At 38.9% G+C, this 19,141-nt stretch overlaps 2 protein-coding genes across 2 annotated transcripts; both read right to left on the bottom strand.

The window, feature by feature from the left end:
* Positions 1 to 4,030: 4,030 nt before the first annotated feature.
* On the bottom strand, positions 4,031 to 9,266 carry LOC311056973 (uncharacterized protein). The gene is made up of 5 exons (XM_084073840.1): positions 9,152 to 9,266; positions 7,494 to 7,687; positions 5,795 to 6,277; positions 5,626 to 5,679; positions 4,031 to 4,873 (listed from the first exon to the last, which is right to left on the bottom strand). Exons 2-5 carry the CDS (start codon positions 7,615 to 7,617, stop codon positions 4,425 to 4,427), a joined length of 1,110 nt encoding a protein of 369 aa, XP_083929966.1. The 5' UTR covers positions 7,618 to 7,687; positions 9,152 to 9,266; the 3' UTR covers positions 4,031 to 4,424.
* A 1,252-nt stretch (positions 9,267 to 10,518) lies between these two features.
* capns1a (calpain, small subunit 1 a) lies at positions 10,519 to 18,827 on the bottom strand. The gene is made up of 11 exons (XM_084073387.1): positions 18,724 to 18,827; positions 17,056 to 17,111; positions 16,936 to 16,972; positions 16,319 to 16,411; positions 16,121 to 16,178; positions 15,830 to 15,894; positions 14,550 to 14,618; positions 13,360 to 13,438; positions 11,963 to 12,079; positions 11,804 to 11,862; positions 10,519 to 11,643 (listed from the first exon to the last, which is right to left on the bottom strand). Exons 2-11 carry the CDS (start codon positions 17,100 to 17,102, stop codon positions 11,617 to 11,619), a joined length of 651 nt encoding a protein of 216 aa, XP_083929513.1. The 5' UTR covers positions 17,103 to 17,111; positions 18,724 to 18,827; the 3' UTR covers positions 10,519 to 11,616.
* Positions 18,828 to 19,141: the final 314 nt, after the last annotated feature.

Raw genomic sequence — 19,141 nt, 5'->3', positions numbered from 1 at the left:
AACATATTTTTTTCCCCTTATTATAAATTATTCTGTAGAGCACTAGTCTCTTCCCAGTCCCCAATATGCAGTGAATATGCTTAATTTAGATGAAAATGAATTGTTTGGCTTAGCAGCAGCAGATGCATAATTCCTCTGCCGTTGGGGGACACATGGAGGCATGATAATAATTTAATTCTAATAACGATGGTGGAGGACAGAGCTGCCTGCCTTCAGTCGGATCAGTCCTACCTTTACCCACACCCCCACCCCTCTGTTCTCTGACCCCCCGGCCCACACTCTCTCCTCCTGGAGCTTCTGTGGCAGATGGGAGATGAAAGGGGGAGTGTAGAGGGATGAGGGAACAAAAACAGGTGGGGGTGGAGAGAGAAGAAAAGAAAGGGCACTTGGGTGAACTGCAGGAGGGAACTTTTACATACACTTGGAGGACAGATCGATGGATATATCTCTTTTGACCAGATGTCAGCTAACTGTAGCAGACTAGCAGTCTGGAGAGCAATGGATGTCAGGGACTGGAATGAAACATTAGAAACGCAGGCGAATGAGTAAAAGTAATGGGTTATAAAGATGTTTCAGTATCAATCATACTTGAGAGAAACTGTAGCAGCAGAAACTGTAGCAACAGTCACTAGTCTTATCGACAACATATGCAATTAACCAAACTAAATCTAAGGATCCACTTTATTTCAACATAAATGGCTCCACAGCAGTATTTGCTGAACAGTGCAGTACAACGTGGGAAGACATTCTAACAAAAAACAAGGAATGAAATTACTAAATTCATTCAAATACATGGAAAGTGCAAGTAATGTCTGTCTTTCAGTTGTATCCTAACATAGAGGAAGGGCATAAAAGTGTGCACTAGCAATTTGTTGATACTCAGTGAATCTTGGGACTAATATATCTTCTAAGGAGACACTTTTCCACTCAGGCTTAAGTGCACCATAAAATAAAAAGGTAAGAGACAAGCTCAAAGTGTGAATACAGCTGGCTATTCAGTGGCCCAGCCCCCTAACCACCAGACATGCTGCCCCCTGCCTTCCAGCTATGGACAAACCCCCACCAGACCGCAAAACTTCTGTAGCATACCCCCCCACCCCTTGGTACCAGCCTCAGCAGCTGTTTAACCCGCCTGCTGAGACACAAGGGCTGGAAGACAATGCCATTCTAGTTAATTGCATGCTGACTACCCCCATCCTACCCATACATTTAGAATGGGAGATGGTAACTTGGAGATTAATTTGGTAATTTACATAGCTATCTGTTCTTTGTCTGAAAACCCACAACGGAAATAGGCTAAAATAACTAATATTGTTTTAATCAAAGCCAGGCAAAGACTGGAAAATTATAGTGGAAATTAACTGATCAAGAGATGAGCATCTGCATGTAAATACAAAATATACTGCACTGTTCTAAGGACAATTCGTTTTACCAAGTACTTTTAAAAAGGACAGAACAATCATGTAACCAAAGTTCATAGAATACCTAAAAAAAATAAGAGCTAAAAACAACTTCAACAAAGAGGTATTGTAATATAAATTGAAACAAGGTTGAGTTTTGAAAATATTATACCCATCTTGCTCTACTAGAACTCATTATGTTCCAATTGCAGGTTGTTTAGTAACAAAAGGTTAATCATTGCTACATTGAGTGTACACTTCTTTAGGCCTCTACCCAGCTTGTCAAGTACTCTCTTGTGACAAAGAACACAGGCTATCAGTTTGATGACAGACAGGCAGGTCAGACTTTATGTCATGAAACAACTGGTCCATAGATCCCTGGAGCAACCTACAGTAGCTGTCACTCCATCAGAATCCATGGTCATGACTATTTGGTGCCTTTGTGCTTTGTCAAATGTATGGCATTACCGTTGATCCCTTTGTGGGACAATACTGCCCTCTCCTGGCTCATGCTCATGGTCATTGATCAGCGGGCAGGCCAGTTGCTTGTCCTGAATGTAGCTTGAATATAAATTACTTGTATCTTCAGTCCAACTTTAAACACAATGTAGACCAAATGTAGCAAAAATGGTTCAGTAAAAGGGAGGTTGTGTGACTTCAGACCGGCTTGATCAGTGAGAGAGAGAGAGGGTTAGGGAGACGGGAGAGTGAGAGGATGAGAGTCTATTTCAACCAAATAACCCGGCCAATGCTGGGTACCAAAACCTGAACGTGCTGATCAACACCTTGCATCACTTCACAGAGTTCACGCAATAACCCTGGCAAGTGGCAACGGCGGGCAAGCTGAAAAGGTGGCACAAAGCACCAAAAATGTAGGTACCAGTGTTGGATAGCCCCAGGGTAAATTTGGAATATTTGCATTATACTTCTCTTTAATAACTTGCGTTGTTAGCTCTGCAGTTGACAAAGATTACTAGTGTTTTAGCCAATCAGATGAATGGAAAGACTATATTGTCTCAGAAGAGCCTGCAGATGATTCTGACTTACAGTGGGGAGACTTTGATGTCATCCAGTTTGCAGTTTGTCTGAAAGATGTGGAGATATAGGACAAGGTCCACAGTCCACAGAGTGCCCACAACTGGTACATGTCTTATCAAAGATATTCACAAAAATGGTCAATTACATGTTTGGCTCCTGTTAAAAATCTTTAAGGGACATGTTGCCTTTCATGTTGAACATCCCATATTATTGAGCTAGCCTTGGAGGAAACACTGCTAAACTGTTAGGACAACTGAGAACCTGGCCTTCAACACCAAAATAGCTGCTCAACACCGCCTTAAGGGAGTCCAGGAGCAACAGTGACACAGCCAGAACCACTTTGTGCATGTCAAAAGTAATATTCCGATTAAATGCTTTGAGGCATGTAAACAAGGATCGCCTTTATTTAGCGTCCATGTAAACAGTTACGTTGGAATCTCTGATCGGAATGAGTTCATTCTGAATTAATAAATATTGTACATGTAAACCGTATCATTGCTGCTCAGTGTGGCATGCTGTATGCCACCTGCTCCAGTGCTGAACGGAAAGCTCTGCAGTGGGTTGTCAACTCAAGCACATTATAGGGACTTCCAACTACCAGACACAGAGGACATGTATTCAACACCTGCTGCCTACAAAAAGACCCCACTCCCCAGCCATCGCCTGTTTGCCCTCCAATATCTTGGTAGGAACTACGAGTGCATACAATACATGTCCACACCTCCAGACAGAGGAAAATGACCTGGGGAGAGAGCTTTAGACGAGTGGCGGATTTTATAGTTGTGTGATGTGAAAGATGCTGAACCGCTGTAGTCACTATGCATGCGCCAGCTGATTGAGAGGATATTTTAAATCTAGGAAATGTTTACATGCCCAAATAAATCAATCATGTTATGCCTACAGCAAACTGTACCGTCTACATTTCTGGAAACTAAAAGCAGTAATGAAAAAATGTCCCTTGAAATTAAACCTTTGTATGTAAACCAACCTGTAGTTTTCCTGGTCTGAAGTTCATTATACGTTTGATTCCTGCTATGCATTTTGTTAACTGCTGAGGCTTCATTTAAAGAACATCAATGTCACCATAGCACAGTAATGGAGGTTTGAATGCAGTATTGAGCATTATAAACTTAAGATTTGGAACAAAATGTTTTGTTCTAGCCCTGCTTTTTCCCAGTAACAACTGACAGAGTTGCTTACAGTTTGGAGGGGGTAATGGTTACAAATTATGCACTGGGTGAATGTTACAAATTAAAGCAGTTAAGCTCATTTTGCTGAATGAGCTTTAGTGACATCCGATTGATTTCTGAACGGGTCATATTCTTGATTTATAGATCTGCATTACTCCACATACAAGTACATGGCTAACTTTCATCACACCCCAGTTCAACAGGACTAGCTTGTATAGTACAGACAGTGTTTGTGTAGTCATTCGGTATTCAATCATTTCGTTCATGTTATCAACTTTAAAATCTTGTTTATAGCTGGACACTTGGTAGGCTAAGCAATATATCTACTTATTTCGTTGAAAGGGAGTTCATTCTGTAGTTTTTAGGCTTGCTAATATGGTTGTGCCGTTTGTGCTGGAAAAAAAAGCGTATATTACTTGTGGTATTCTAAGAAATCATTCCATATATTTTTGTATTAACTTGATCACTGGCTCAGTGTTTATGCATATTAAGAAATCATTTTGGCCTCACAAATTAACAGGGTTCCCAATTTCAGTAGGTATTGAAAAAAACATCAGGTCATAAGAACAGGCAATTTGTTTAATTTTCCACTTTGACCATCATTCTAAGAGTATGTCACTATTATCGAGGTGTCAAAATACAACCACATGAAAACTGTACAATAACTATCAAAAAAGGTAGACTCATCCTGGGACTCGATCCAGGGGCACTCACAAGTCTTGTACTTGAAGGACTGAAAAAAATAAATCAATAACGTGACAAAAGCGATACTGCCAGCTCAGTCCAGCACAATATCCTATACGGCTGGCCGTCCATTGAGTTTGTCATGAACTAGTGCGATGGCCCCGCCGGTGAAGTCTCTGAGAACCTGCACTGTCTCCCGCTGGAGCTGCAGCGAATCGCGTACAAACTCTTGCTGAGTCTCAGCCAACTGCTGCACTGACTCGGACAGAAGTTCGAGCGAGCGTGACACTGTCTCTAGCAGCATGTTGGTTGCATGCTGCTCTTGAAGGCTAAACGTTGCATTCTGCAGCACACTGTGCCTCTGATTATGTGAAGTGTGACCTGACGAAGGAAGCGTAGCAGAGAAGGATGATTGAGTGGGAAAGGGTGTTGAGTTTCCAGCGATGTGTCGAGGGACACCATTATTTCCTTGGTGATCCCCTGCAAGTTTCGCTGTCTGAGTGGAGGGCAACAGATCGTCTTTTTGTTCATCATCCGAGTCCAAAAATGGTGTTTCGGTATCTTGAATCAAAAGGAGAACACCAGATTATAATGTAACATTATAGAAAATCGAAACACAAAAAGGTTAAAGGTTCTGTAAGTGATATATTACCATTATTTTTATTAAAACAAAAAGTTTTTAGTTAAAAAGCTCAATATTCTGTTAGTAATCTGTGCTAAAGTGTTTGTTTGGTAGCAGGTGTCTCCCCAGCTCTTTAGCAACAGAAAACACATTTTCAGCGACACCAAAGAGTTCTCTCTCCTGATTGGATTGAATTAAATTTGTTTACTGAAGAGCCGATGAGACCCCTGTTACTGAACAGTCTATAACCATGATACTATGGGAATATAGAGCTATTTAGCACTTATTCTAAAAACATGTATAGTTTCACTTATATCACCCTGAAAAAACTGGAGGCACAATTTGTCTTTTTTTCCCTGGGCAACATTTCAGCTGGACAATATAATAAATACTTTCATCAGGCAGGGGTTCTGTAGTATACCTATATCTCCTGGATTTTGGTACTCTTGCCCTATTACCCTTACATTACTACCTTTTTAAGTGTCATTCACTTCACCCACCCAGATTTTCCCTGCTGGTCCAGGGGATTTCCCTGGTTAAAGTTAGGCCACTGTGTTCAGTCTAACAGGTTTTTAACACTAAAATGCCTTATTTTTGAACATTTTAAATATTATGAAATAAACAGTAATACCAATGGATTATTAACTTGGGAAAAGCCATATGACAAGCCAACTTTAATATTTGAACTCACCTTCAGTAACAGGTGCTTCATATTGGGCATCCATGGAAGGTTGTGAAGAATCCCCTGTAATATGAAAACAAATGGAAAAAATAGGATCAATAATAAATAAATCAATATTCAATCATAATACTGTCTGTCAAGTCCAAAAAACGCTGTCATGTAACTTGAAAGCACTCACGAGATGAGCCACTGTAGTTGGGAATGGACTGATCTTCTTTAGCACCTGGCAGTGGTAGCACATCCATGGAATGGGGAGGAGGGGGTGGCATGGTAGACATGTCCATCCCATTGGGGGAACTCGTCAATCCCATCATGTCATCTTCGAAGTCATCAATATCCTCGGGCCCATCATCATCGTCTTCCAGTGGTCCAAATCCACCGCTGATGCGGTCTCCCCTGTTCTCCATCTCCAGAATCTGGTGTACTATTCTTTCTACCTGAGTGAGGTCTCGCGTCAGACGAGAGAGGAGCACCTTATTATTGGGTGGAGCTCCTCTCAGCATAGCAGACACTTTCCGCTTGGTGTCACACTTTAGGTCTGACCACTTCTTGATCACCTCAATGACTTCGCGCTGGCACTCTCCGATCTCATTTACACGTGCGGTAATTTCTGCCCATGTGCGCTTCTTAACATCTGTTGGCACACCACGATTGAATTTGCCTTTGAAGGAGAGAGAAAATGCAACATTTTATAGCACTGGGAATGACTTGTCAACAGGACTACAATGAGATTCTACCCTTATTTTCTGCTTCTCCACTTTCTCCCAATTTAGTCATTATGCCAATTCCCCCATGCAGTCCCCCTCACTGCCAGCCCCTACATGTTGATCAGACTCATCTTTGACTTAATCTCTGTCACCCGACAGAGAATGAGTTTCACCAGGAGGGTGTAATGTGTGCAGTTACAGGCCTGTCACAATTATTACATAATCGTCTAATTGCAATTATTTGAGATAATCGCAATTATTTTTGCATAACCGTCATAATCACTTCCATGTTGAAAAATGTTCACACATTTTCAAATATAAAAGAAAAACTGAAATAGCTGATCTACAAGCTTACAACGCGTCACAAGGTCACGTGTTATAATCTTGTAGATCGACTATTTCAGCTTTTTATTTATTTTTTATATGTCAATAATTTCTTTGTATATTTCAGTTATTTGTTATATCTGCCCTGTATAATTTCTAATTACGAAGCCTAAAAGGCTTCATATGTTCCAATGTTCAATGCCAAACACACAATTAAATTGTTAATCACAATTATTTGAGAGACAATTAATCGTCGACTTAGATTTGCAATCGTGACAGCCCTAGTGTGCACAGGAAAAGGCTCTCTCTCCCAGTTCTTGTCCCTGCTGAACAGGTGCCCCAACCAACCGTAGGACTCGCTAGTTCAGTGAAAGAACACCATTCTCTGCCGGCTTCTCACCTGCAAACAAGCCGGTTGTGGCCGTTGGAAGCGCCTGGACAAGCCAGAAGCACTGTGGAGGATTTGAACCCCAGTATCCACGGGGGGCAGGAATGTTACCCCTGCGCCACCCGACACTCAACCCATATTTTGTTTGGCTCAAGTTTGATGCCTTAGGATTTTGACTGAGTGTACACTCCATGATATTAAGTTTGACTCAAAGTGAGTGCACACTCCATTGGGGTTTTAATCGTCCCTCTGAGCTAAAATGTTCCCCTTCTACTTTGCAGTAAAATGGTTAAAAGTTCAGGCACAGGACAGAACCCATGATGGTAATTTAATAATTTCCTGAATGTATAAACCATACACTCAGAAGCCCATTACATCAAACACAACACCTCTAAATGTTTACACATGCAATATGTATGCAGCCATTCTGGGTGGCATAAGCCAAGAAATTCACATACCTACAATTATCGAGCGATGTTTTCTCACTTCATCCAACAGTATGTGGATTTCACTAAAACTGAAGCGGGCTTTTCTTTTCCTGAAGCGATTGATACTGTCTTGATAGTCTAATGGTGAAGACATCCTCCACAAAGACAGCGTCCCCACTCACAAGTACTCCACTTTAGTGTCCACTTCTTAGGCTGCCAAAGACCTTTAAGGCAAAAGCTGTATTAGTTACTTGAAGTTTATTGTTTACACCAGGTATAAAGTATAATAAGTAGGTGAAATTATTTTGTTCACGTTTCCAATGAATTGCACTTTCACTGTTAAATAAATAAGAAAAATACAAGGCACAAGAACGGCACTGTGATATTTACACGATCAAATAATAGTGTTCCACAGTAGGCTATTGTGCAAAATATCTAAAACACTAAATGTATACAGATGTCTGTCAATCTACAGTCAGATATACAGTACAGTGTTCTGCAGTCATTGCGCAAAGTATCAAATATCAAACAAATATAAAATGTAAATCTACAGTTATTCTACAACAGTGTATCCTTCCTGACAGGTCAATGTACTTGTGAGTGGTGCAATAATGCATGATGTAAAAACAGAAGATAACTAATTAAACATGCTTTTACACATTAGAGTTTTGCAAAGAAAGGAACTGTAATTTGAATTCAAAGTAACGCATTGTATGTAAACTCAGTCTACAACACTTCATTCCAAGTAGAGCTGAATGAAGCATCCACATTTCATTACCCACATGCAGTGGTGGAAAGTAACTAATTACATTTACTTTGGTACAATTATAGGGTATTTGTACTTTATTGGAGTATTGTATTTCCAATACTTTAACTTCTACTTCACTACATCTCAAAGGCAAATATTGTACTTTTACTCCAGTATAATTATTTGAAAGGTTTAGTTACTTCGTAGATTTATTTAGATTATTAAAACAAAACATAAATTAACCACTTCAGCCCTCGTAGACGTATTTATGATTCTGACGTTTTAAACGCCAGAATCATAAATACGTCTACGAGGGTTGTATACTACAGCTATAGTATCATCAAGTATTTACTCAAGTAAAAAACACGTGAATATGTTTTTACACCACTGTTCATTCCTAGTAGAGCTACAGTGAAGCATCCACATTACATTGCAGACATGTGACTTTCCTCACTGTCGATGACTGGAAACTTGCAGTAGAAAACACTACAGGTGTTTGTTCACTTTGGCGCAGAAACGGGCTGAATACATAAAATCCATGCAAAATGGTGTATATTGGACACACTTTTATGTAGCTAAAACTAGCCCAGTTTACTAGCTAGCTGAACACTTAAGGCATTTGTCGAACAAACAAAGACACTAGCTTGCAAGTATATAATTGCTCCCAATTCTGTACTACTACTGAACAAACCAATTCCAGTCCATTATTAGTGACACTGTATTTATTTACAAATGGTAACAACAACAATGCGGGCTCTGCAAGTAGCAAGCTAAGCTTAGCTAATGCTAACCTAACGTACACACGCTCACACACTCTGGTTGGTATTCGAAAACTTTTGACCTTTGATTGATATCTTGTATGACGATTAATTTACCTGACACAAAATGTTTTTTTTACTGACAAGTAAAAAAAGAGGGTATTTTGATTAACGTTATTTACCGCCACATTAGTGTGAAGTATCGGCCATTCGGAACCAGTGGCGTCCAGCTGCAGAACATCCATGCGACCAGTGTTGCCACATTTTGTGAGAGAAATAATCAACCACGTCTATGAAAACAAGCCCAAAAGAAGAAACTAGGCTACGGCTATTTGAAAATAGCCAATCTGCTATTTAAAAAAAAAAGTTAATTTTGGAACATTTTTTAAAACATTTCAATAACACAAATCTTGTAAATATGTACCATTATTTACAAGCGACTTTACAGGAAAAACAAGCCCAAAGTCGCTTATAATAAGCCGACATGGCAACACAGCATGAGACTCTGCAGCGAGGCGAGAGGACCAATCACAGGTCGATCCTCAGAGCCTTAGGTAGACTGGGATCACATCACTTTGCATGTTGCCAATCCGGTTTAAAGCCCGCCTACTATATCCGGTGATTTACAAACACAAACATATTCATAGACAATTTCCGTATCCGCTCTAAACCTTAAACGGGATCAGAGCAGTGAGCGGTAAATAGAAAGCAGGGCTTTCCCCTGGTGCTGCGGAAACTGCTGTGAGGATGGAGGCGGAAGCACAAATGGCGCTTTGTAGTGAAGTCTGAAGTTACTTTTTGCCTTCTATGGAGGTAAGACCGCCCCCCCACAGCGGTGGAAAAAGTACTCACATGTTTTACTTAAGTAAAAGTATCAATACTGCAATGCAGAAATACTGTTCCAAGTGAAAGTCCAGAATCCAAACATTTCAAATGTATAAAAATCTTTTGAAAATAGCAGATCTACAAGCTCGCAATGCATAGTATGGCAGTGTGAGCTTGTAGATCGGCTATTTTCAAAGGGCTGAAGTGGTTAATCTTAATGTGTTTTGTAATAATGATCAAAATCTACAAAGTAACAAGTAACTTAAGTTTTCAAATAATTGCAGTGGAGTAAAAGTACAATATTTGCCTCTGAGGTGTAGTGGAGTAGAAGTAAAAAGAACAGAAAATTGGAAATTCTTCAGTTAAGACACATCAAAGCAGGCAGCCATAATAAATGAGTTTCTACTTGACATTTGTACTTTTATATCAAACAGTAAAATTGCTTGTTATGGCACTATAACAATGATTGATGAAAATCATCTCATCTTTATTTATATGGCAAATAAAGATCTTATCTTATTTGCCATATTTCCCCCCCTGAAAGTTTCTTAGGCCCCAATGTACTCTCGCTAAATAGGTGATCGCTTCTACTCTACTCACTATTTAAAGTTGTTACTGACAGTGACAGTAGTAGGCGTAGCTACTATGTAAATGTTAGGGCCTCTTAAATTTGTACTGAGAGTACAGCATGACTTACATAGAAATATGAAAACAGACAAAAATGTGTATTTGGTAACTTTTATTCCAAATATGACAACTATCTGTTACAAGACATTGCAATAACAGTTCATTGACACGTGGCATAATAAACATCTGTTTAGTGTTTTTATTAATGGCAATATTCTCTAGTATTGGCTACATGCAGCAATGGCATCCTTTCTATATATCATTTTTCATATTATGCTGGCATTATTTGGTGTGTAGGTAGGCATCTTGAATAGGTACATGATGCAACAGTGAAATTATCATTAGTAAGCACAAAAGGGTAAAATGCAATATCCAAGTGCAACACTGGCATTGACATAGATGGCACAATATACACGCGCGCGCACACACACACACACACACACACACACACACACACACACACACACACAGCTGTCAAAGTAAACTTGAAACATAATATTTAACTAGGATGTAGAGAATATATATATGTATTTAATATTTCACTATCGAATGTTTTGACACATGCCTACAGTATCCTTTATGTTTCATTCATGTACATAGCTACCATCAGTATGGTCCTTGACAGTTGTGCATAAATCAGTGCCACACCGTTACCGCTAGTGCCTTTTAGGTATCAAAACAAAAATGGAGTTTACAAATATCGATGCACTGGTGAGATTGGATTAAACAATAAAGTTATTGCATTGACTGAGTCGCAATAGGGTATAAGGCAAGTGAAACATAATGTATGACCGCCACCTCCACTTGACTTTTCCTTTTAACCATATAAAACTGGTGATATTTCTCCTTAAAATTGAGGCTTCCCCACCCTTATCCACATCCTATTATTCAATGGCACTCCCAGAGCTATATACAGAAGTCGTCAATAAGCAAATATTAGATAAATGTTCCATTGCGTGTGCAGGTTTGTAGTCATTGCCTCTCTCAATAGCATTAGATTTATTTTCCCCAAGCCATTTGGGACAGTGAAACATCCCATACAAGTATTCTGCACTATGAAATGTTGTGTTCACATTCACAAAAAACCTGCATACACAAGGGATTGGTTGATAAACACGGTGGGATATTAGTATGGTCAAAATCCATTGTGTAGACAAAGTGGTTTTTAAACAAGCAGAGGAGTCACTTCTTGTGTTCAAGAGTACATGGTCAACTGAAGCCACTGCAAAAACAATACAGAAACAAATGTAGTAAACCTATAATGTAGGTGCAAACTGTTCCTATCACCATGATTCATGAACAACAACTATTTAACATGTTTTAACTCCAGAGGAGTCCAGACACAAATCTACAATATCCCAGAAGATAACTGATTGGCTTACCTCTTGAACATTGACCTTGATAGTCCCGTTGTTGTCCTTATCCAAGGTTTTGAAAGCACCTGAATCAGAAAAGTGGTTAAGACTTGCTCCTCGATAGATTAGATTAGACAGAATGTGAAATCAAACTAATTTGTTTGCCATTTCGGCTTTGACACTTACGGCACATAGCGTCCAGCCTTACAAGGCATCCAATGTAGTTGTCAAAATCCATGTTCCCATTTTCATCACTGTATCTGCGAATAATCATCTGGAACAGCTGGTCATTGAGGGGGAAACCTAAGGAAGGGAATGAATAGACATTTTATCATACCACATTCGCCACACACACATACTGCATTTCACTTAGCTGAAGAATATAAAAAAAAATAATAATAAAATAACACAATTCTAACACAGTTAGAATTAAATTTAGATTTTCTAGATTACCAAACATATTCATTATTATTCCCATATTTTTACGGTAAGGCCAATCAATTTATAACAGGCCTTGTCTATAACAGAACTAAGTAGACCATTCACACCACTATTGTGTATGAAACAGTACCTATGTTGTCCGAACTTTCTGTAGCATAATATACCACAAAACGGCACTGAAGTTACATTCTAGCAGGCAAGTTCATCATCATCTCAGGTGATTGTAAAATGATAATATTCATGTTATTAGTTTGTAGACAGATTTTTTTGCCGGACCCAGGGGGGCCAGCCTCTAACACTCAGTGTTGGTAACTGACTCTCCACTGTTTAACCATTATGAACCCTAGCATCCCTGTTCTGGGCATGTCATTATAGGCAAATATTTGGCGAATGTAGAGCAGCTAGTTTTGGCAAAGAGATATGGTGAATAGGGAAAAAGACAGGGGCAAGCACAGACCACTGGGGGACCTACATTATATAGGGTTTAAGTGGTTAAACATGCATGCATGACATTGACAATCACTTGCACTGCGAACAGCCAGAAACGTGCCAGACCGGTATCACATTTCCTTTTTCTGCCTTCCAGACAAACTCAACATAATCTGCCCATTGTGCTACAGCAGTGCAAGTATTTCATATTTTAAATAGACATAACAGAGACAATGTTCTGGAATATATTCCTTTGGTACTACTATGTTGCATTATGTGTTCCCCAATGGTGTCAGTATAATGTTTAATTAGCCAGCCCTTCCTACTCTGTGGACTCTATATTATTTAATGTTAGAGATTCACTCTCACTTTCTCTGCATAGAATGAGCATAAAATCAGCTATCCAGGTAACTGCACCAATGGAGAAGTCAAGTCAAGCAGGAAAGACCTGTACTAGTTCATAGTTGGCATTGGCAAGATGAACACATTCACATTGAAACATAGTCATTTTCATAAAGAATGACTCAACTTCCGGTTTACCATTTCTGCCAACAGAAAGAAGAGAGATTAGATCATATAATAACAGGGTACGGCTGAGCTAGGCTTGCCTAGTCTTGTTTTCTATTCATTGTCCTTTATGAAGCTTATTCACCTAAAAGATATTTGAAATTATTTCACCAGTTATAACAAAGAAAAAGAGAAAGATATCTTACCAGCAGCCCTGAAAGCGTCGGGCAGCTCATCTGCACCAATGACCCCAGAGCCATCCGCGTCATAGGTCTTGTAAACTCCCTAATAGACAGAGAACAGTTTGTAACAGAACAGCAACATATTTTACAATCTACTAGCAACCAATGGGAGAATAATCTAGCTAGCAGGATGTTTGGTGAATTTGGTGTACTCAAATGTGTCTCCCCCCTTTTGCATTTCCTTCACTGTCTTCCGGTTGCTGCCTGCATGCAATTCAAAACAGTGGTGATGACCTACAAGGCAATCAAGGGCATGGCACCCCCTTACTTTCAGGACATGAGCCACCCCTGCTACACCTCTTCCCACACACGATCAAATAAGACCGGAAGTCTGTCCATACCTTCCATAAAACACCCTGGCCAATGCTCCAAGCGTCCTATACTCTCCTCCCTCCTGGCTCCCAAGCGTCCTATACTCTCCTCCCTCCTGGCTCCCAAGCGTCCTATACTCTCCTCCCTCCTGGCTCCCAAGCTGTGTGTGGATAGTGGAATGACTGTCCCCACTCAGTCAAAACTGCAGACTCACTCCCCATTTTCTGTGACAATCTGAAAACTCACCTCTTCACCCCCTAGCACTCCTCATTCCTTGTATATCCCTTCTTGCCTCGCCTATTTGTTTTTCATAGATACTATGCAGTTGTATGTCGAGTACTTGTTCATTGCTTGACCACAAATGCTAAGAGTGTTATTTAGAGATAGCATGTTCTTTAGAAAGATGCTAGGTTTCATACCCTGTTATTTGTTGACTAGTGATCTGATCTAGCTCGTAAGTTTCTCTGGATAAGAGCGTCTCCTAAATGCCTAAACTGCAAATGAGAACATTGTTGTATAGCTTCTAAGAATATGTAAATAAAATGGTACCAATCCATTATATTGGTGAGCTGAACAAGCGACTCAAAAACCAAGGCAGGTCTTAAAGCGTAGAAGGGTGTGGCACATAAGTACCACGTCCTAAGGAAACCAGTTTTCAAGCCTATAGGTAAAATGTGCCCAGCTTAGATTACAAAGCTATAATGACGTACCGACTTATTCTCTGTAACTACAATCTTAGTTACAGGGGATAATTAACCACAGGAATTTTACTGTGCTCCACAAATAAGGTTTTCATATTATCTTGATGCAAAAGGGGAAACAAAATAGGCCAAAACACTTACCTGCCACTTCTTAATATTGTTCCAGAGATGTTTGAATTCATGGAATCCAAGTTTGCCAGTACTGTCACTCTGAACCAACACTAAGGATTATAATATTGGCTTTGGCATTGTTAATCGTGTATACTATATTTACCTAAGGTGTGCTCATGTCTTATTAATGATGCAATGAATTTAATGAAGGGATTGTCCACCTGTCATCTGTAACTATTCCAGAATGTATCATAGTAACTATGCTTTTAACTACAGCCAAGGAGATTAGCGGTCATATGTAACCTTTCCATAATGTACTATAGCAACTATGCTTTAAACTACAGCCAAGGAGATTATTTGCCGTCATATATAACTATTCCAGAATGTATCATAGAAACTATGCTTTAACTAGAGCCAAAGGGATTAGCTATCATAAGCAACTATTCTGGAATGTACCATACCAATGTACCATTTTAACTAGAGCCAACTGCTTTAGTGGCCATTGAGGTTTTTTTTAATTTATTATTTCATGTAATTTCTTACTGAATTTGTGAGGTGTATGTTCTCTATTTGATTTACAAAATGTCTGAACCACCAGCTCAATGCCAAATTTTGTGGTGGCAATTTACAAAATCATCCCAACCAATTGAGTCCCTCAATATTTCCTCTAATTTTGGAATCCCTTCACAATGCAGACTGACACACACGCACGCACACACACACACACACACACACACACACACACACACACACACACACACACACACACACACACACACACACACACACACACACACACACACACACACACACACACACACACACACACACACACACACACACACACACACACACACACACACACACACACACACACACACACACACACAAACTATAGTGTGGTTAGGTGGTCAATGCATTCATTAACTGGTTTAACCAGACGTGCACTGCGTGTACCGGCATGTCCGCAGTGCACCGGATGTGCACTGCGAGTACCGGCATGTCGATTCAATCTTACCCACTTTCAACTCTATCGTCACAACTGGCAGAAGGCAGGAAATAAAGAGGGTCTAATGGGCTTCATTAGTCATATGGATAACCAATCAAATGTTTCTGAAATCTCTGAATTTCTGAAAAACAACCACAATGAAATGTGCTTGTAAATGATGTCTGTTTATACATTTGTTCTGTTCTTTAACATTGCAACACTTTGTTGAGGGAAGTGCTATGGATATAGTTCTTCAGTGAACTGTCGCCTAGATTGTATACCACATACATTCTTATGATATTCTCTCTGATAGAAAGGATACATCCATGACTGCAACCATACTCCGGGCAGACTCGATACTGAAACCATCTGTCTTCAGGTCTGCATCTACAATTCAAACAAATTGAATTCTGTTTATATAGGTAAAATCCCATTGAGATACAAGATCTCTTTTACAAAGCCCTGTCCAGGGTAGCAGCAGTACAAAAGTCACAATATTCAACAAACACATACAAACACTCACATAAAAGAAAATATAAAACATAAAGAACATAAAGATGGACTAAAGGGGCACAGTACTGTACTGAGTAACCAACATAGAAACGGGTCTTACGTCTGGAGATGATTTTATTCAGGATGTTCATCAGCTCAGTTGGGCTCACCTCCATGTCCTATAAAACAAAGATTGTTTAAACCAACAAACTTAAGACCAACGTCTTTATGACAAAATGTCAAAAGTATTTATGGCTGAGCTACTGTTAAGAATAATCATATAAAATAGTGGCGATATTGTATAATTTATTTCACTCACATCTCCAGCAAGCTGTTTGAAGACCTGGCGAAACTGTCTCTCCTCATCACTCTCATTTTGCTCTGCATATTGAAGCGGTCTACGTGGTGGAGGCTGCAGTACAGAGATATTGAGAAATACTTAGGGCTGTCACAATTACAATATTTAAGTTGTCTATTAATTGTCATACAAATAATTGCGATTAAAGATTTACATTTTTTTTTGCATTCAACATTGGAACATACGTATGAATAAAATGTGTATTTCTGTTTGCCTTTTAGGCTTCGTAATCAATAATTGCACAGGTCAGATATGACAAAGAAATTAAATGTACAAAGAAATTACTGACATATTTTATACTCTCACAGAAATGTAAACATAAATAGCGGAAATAGCTGATATACAAGCTTACAACAGCTATTTCCGCTTTTTTAATATTTGAAAATGTATGAAAATTTTACAACATGGAAACGATTATGACGATTATGCAAAATAATTGCGATTAGACAATTATGTCATAATTACTAGTACAGAGACATTGACAAATACTGTGACCGTATTGTAGCAGTACAGAGGTAAGGAGATGGAGCATGTTGTACTAATGTGGTGCAGAACAAAGTCAGAGAGCAGTTACTTACAGGATCAGAGGGCACAAACATGGCTGGATCGATGTTGCTGCCGGGAGAGAGTCAGAGATAAACAGGTTAAGCCACAGGGAGAATAACTTGGATTAGAAAGGCATTTGTGTAGATTCTCACCTGGCCACATCAATGATGCCACCGATTATTTTCCCAACCCAATTCATCTTTGTCAGCTGTGAATGCAGAGAACATAGATTAGCCATACTATTTCCAATGCACTATTTTAAGCATTTGTTATTTAGAGTTTATAACATTAGCTGTTCAGGAATGTTCCTCCAACTAATGAACTAAACACTGTCAGTGGGGGAAAACTAGTGAATACTTCATCTCTGGTTATAGCTAAAACACGCAATAGGGCAGCACAATTAATATAATTATTACAACCAAAATCGCAATATTATCTGCTATGTCCAAATTACAAGTGGCTACAATATTTCCACTTCACATTTTTGTCACGTTTAATCTAGCCAGTGGTTACTTATAGCTGCGTGATATTAGCATAGCAATTTCTTTGACTATGCATAATTATATCTCAGTTAAATAAAGAATTGTGCCTTTCTGCCCAAGTCAAAGATTTGCAATTCCTTTAAAATTATGTCTTTATTTGCAGCCTTTATCATTATTTAGTTACTTTTGAAAGCAGTATAATTTTAAATAATTGTATAGATTTAGATGATTATCTACTTGAGATGCAACTACATAGAGGCTAGAAGCTAGAAGTCATGACAGCTTAAATAAATGCCTTAATTTAACTAATGTAACCTTAGAGGTAACACTAAGCCGTCAATAACATTCATAAAGTAAAAGCTCAGGAAATTAAAATAAAGTAATCCATTGTAGATTTAGATTAATTGAGCCTAAACCAATTTACAGTAAATAAGCACTATCTGTGATGGATGTGGCCCCTGATATGTGCCAAGACAAAATAAGTTCCAAATATTGTTGTGTGTGCATTCTATTTCATTCTATCAGTGTGTAACTTAAAAGATTAAATGGGATGTTTGTTCTGTAGCCAACAGGACACACCCATTTTGTGCAGCTTTCCTTTTTTTAAGCTAACGTTTACATTCCACAACAAGGACTTCAGTTTCCTGGAAATGCTAAAACTAAAAAGAGAACATTTGCAATCCCAGTCCTTACTCTTACATGTCAATTCCAGTGTTACTCGGTCATCTATCTAAAATATTAATGCCAGCGTTATATAATAATCTATCTTTCATAATTAATTCCAGAGTCACCTAAATGTTAGGCCTAAATATACATTCCAGTGTTACCAAGTAGGCTTGAATCTATATCTATCTGACATATTAATCCCAGTGTATACTTAGTCATCTATACTCAAATATAAGTGTATACAGTAGTAATATATTTTACACATTAGTTCCAGTACAGTATATGTCTCTTGCAGCTAGCAATTCAACTTCAACATGGATGTCGCATAGCACAAACATTAGGCAACTTTTTTAGTTGACTGTAGCAAATCGCAAATATAATGATCAATGTTAACAAAATGACAGTCAATATGACACAAAACGGGTAAATACGGGTGAGGTAGTACTAGTTAACATCCTACATACAGTTCATATAATAAAATACACTTTGTAAACTAAAGTAACCAGGCTTTTTTCTTCTTTCTTTTTTTTCTAGTCAGGAAGCTCGTCCTGCTGATGAAGACAAACGGCATTATGTCAATATTACCAAAGGGGAAAAAACACCCTGATCTCTGAACCTGATCAGTTCTAGCTAATTAACGTCATAAGAGCTCATTTGATATAAAATACCAACCTTTAGGCTGATGAAAGTAACAATATGTATCGCTGCACAGAGGCCTGTTCTGCTGCTACAATGGTACAGTATGTAAAACTACTGTCAACACGCCCCACCACAGAGGACCCTCTGCTTCTTCTGCGGGATGCTAACTGATGTGGAGGTACATGCGCCCCCTGCTGAGCCGGAGGGTGTAGTATCCATTTTACGGGTCCACTTGGTTCCATTACAGTACACAGTGGTGGAAAAAGTATTCAATTTTTTTTTACTTAAGTAAAAGTATCAATACTGCATTATGGAAATACTCTAGCGTAAAACTCCGGAATTCCAGATTTACTATAAGTACAAAAGTATTGGCATCAAAATGTACTTGAAGTACCAAAAGTAAAAGTACTCATTATGCAGAATGTCCTATTTCACAAGTGTTCAAAATCAT

Source organism: Gymnoscopelus microlampas (genome assembly GCF_963454915.1).
Source record: "Gymnoscopelus microlampas genome assembly, chromosome: 12".
Taxonomy (NCBI): Eukaryota; Metazoa; Chordata; class Actinopteri; order Myctophiformes; family Myctophidae; genus Gymnoscopelus; species Gymnoscopelus microlampas.
The sequence above is the reverse complement of the archived record's forward strand: the minus strand, read 5'-3'. Positions and strand labels throughout refer to the sequence as shown.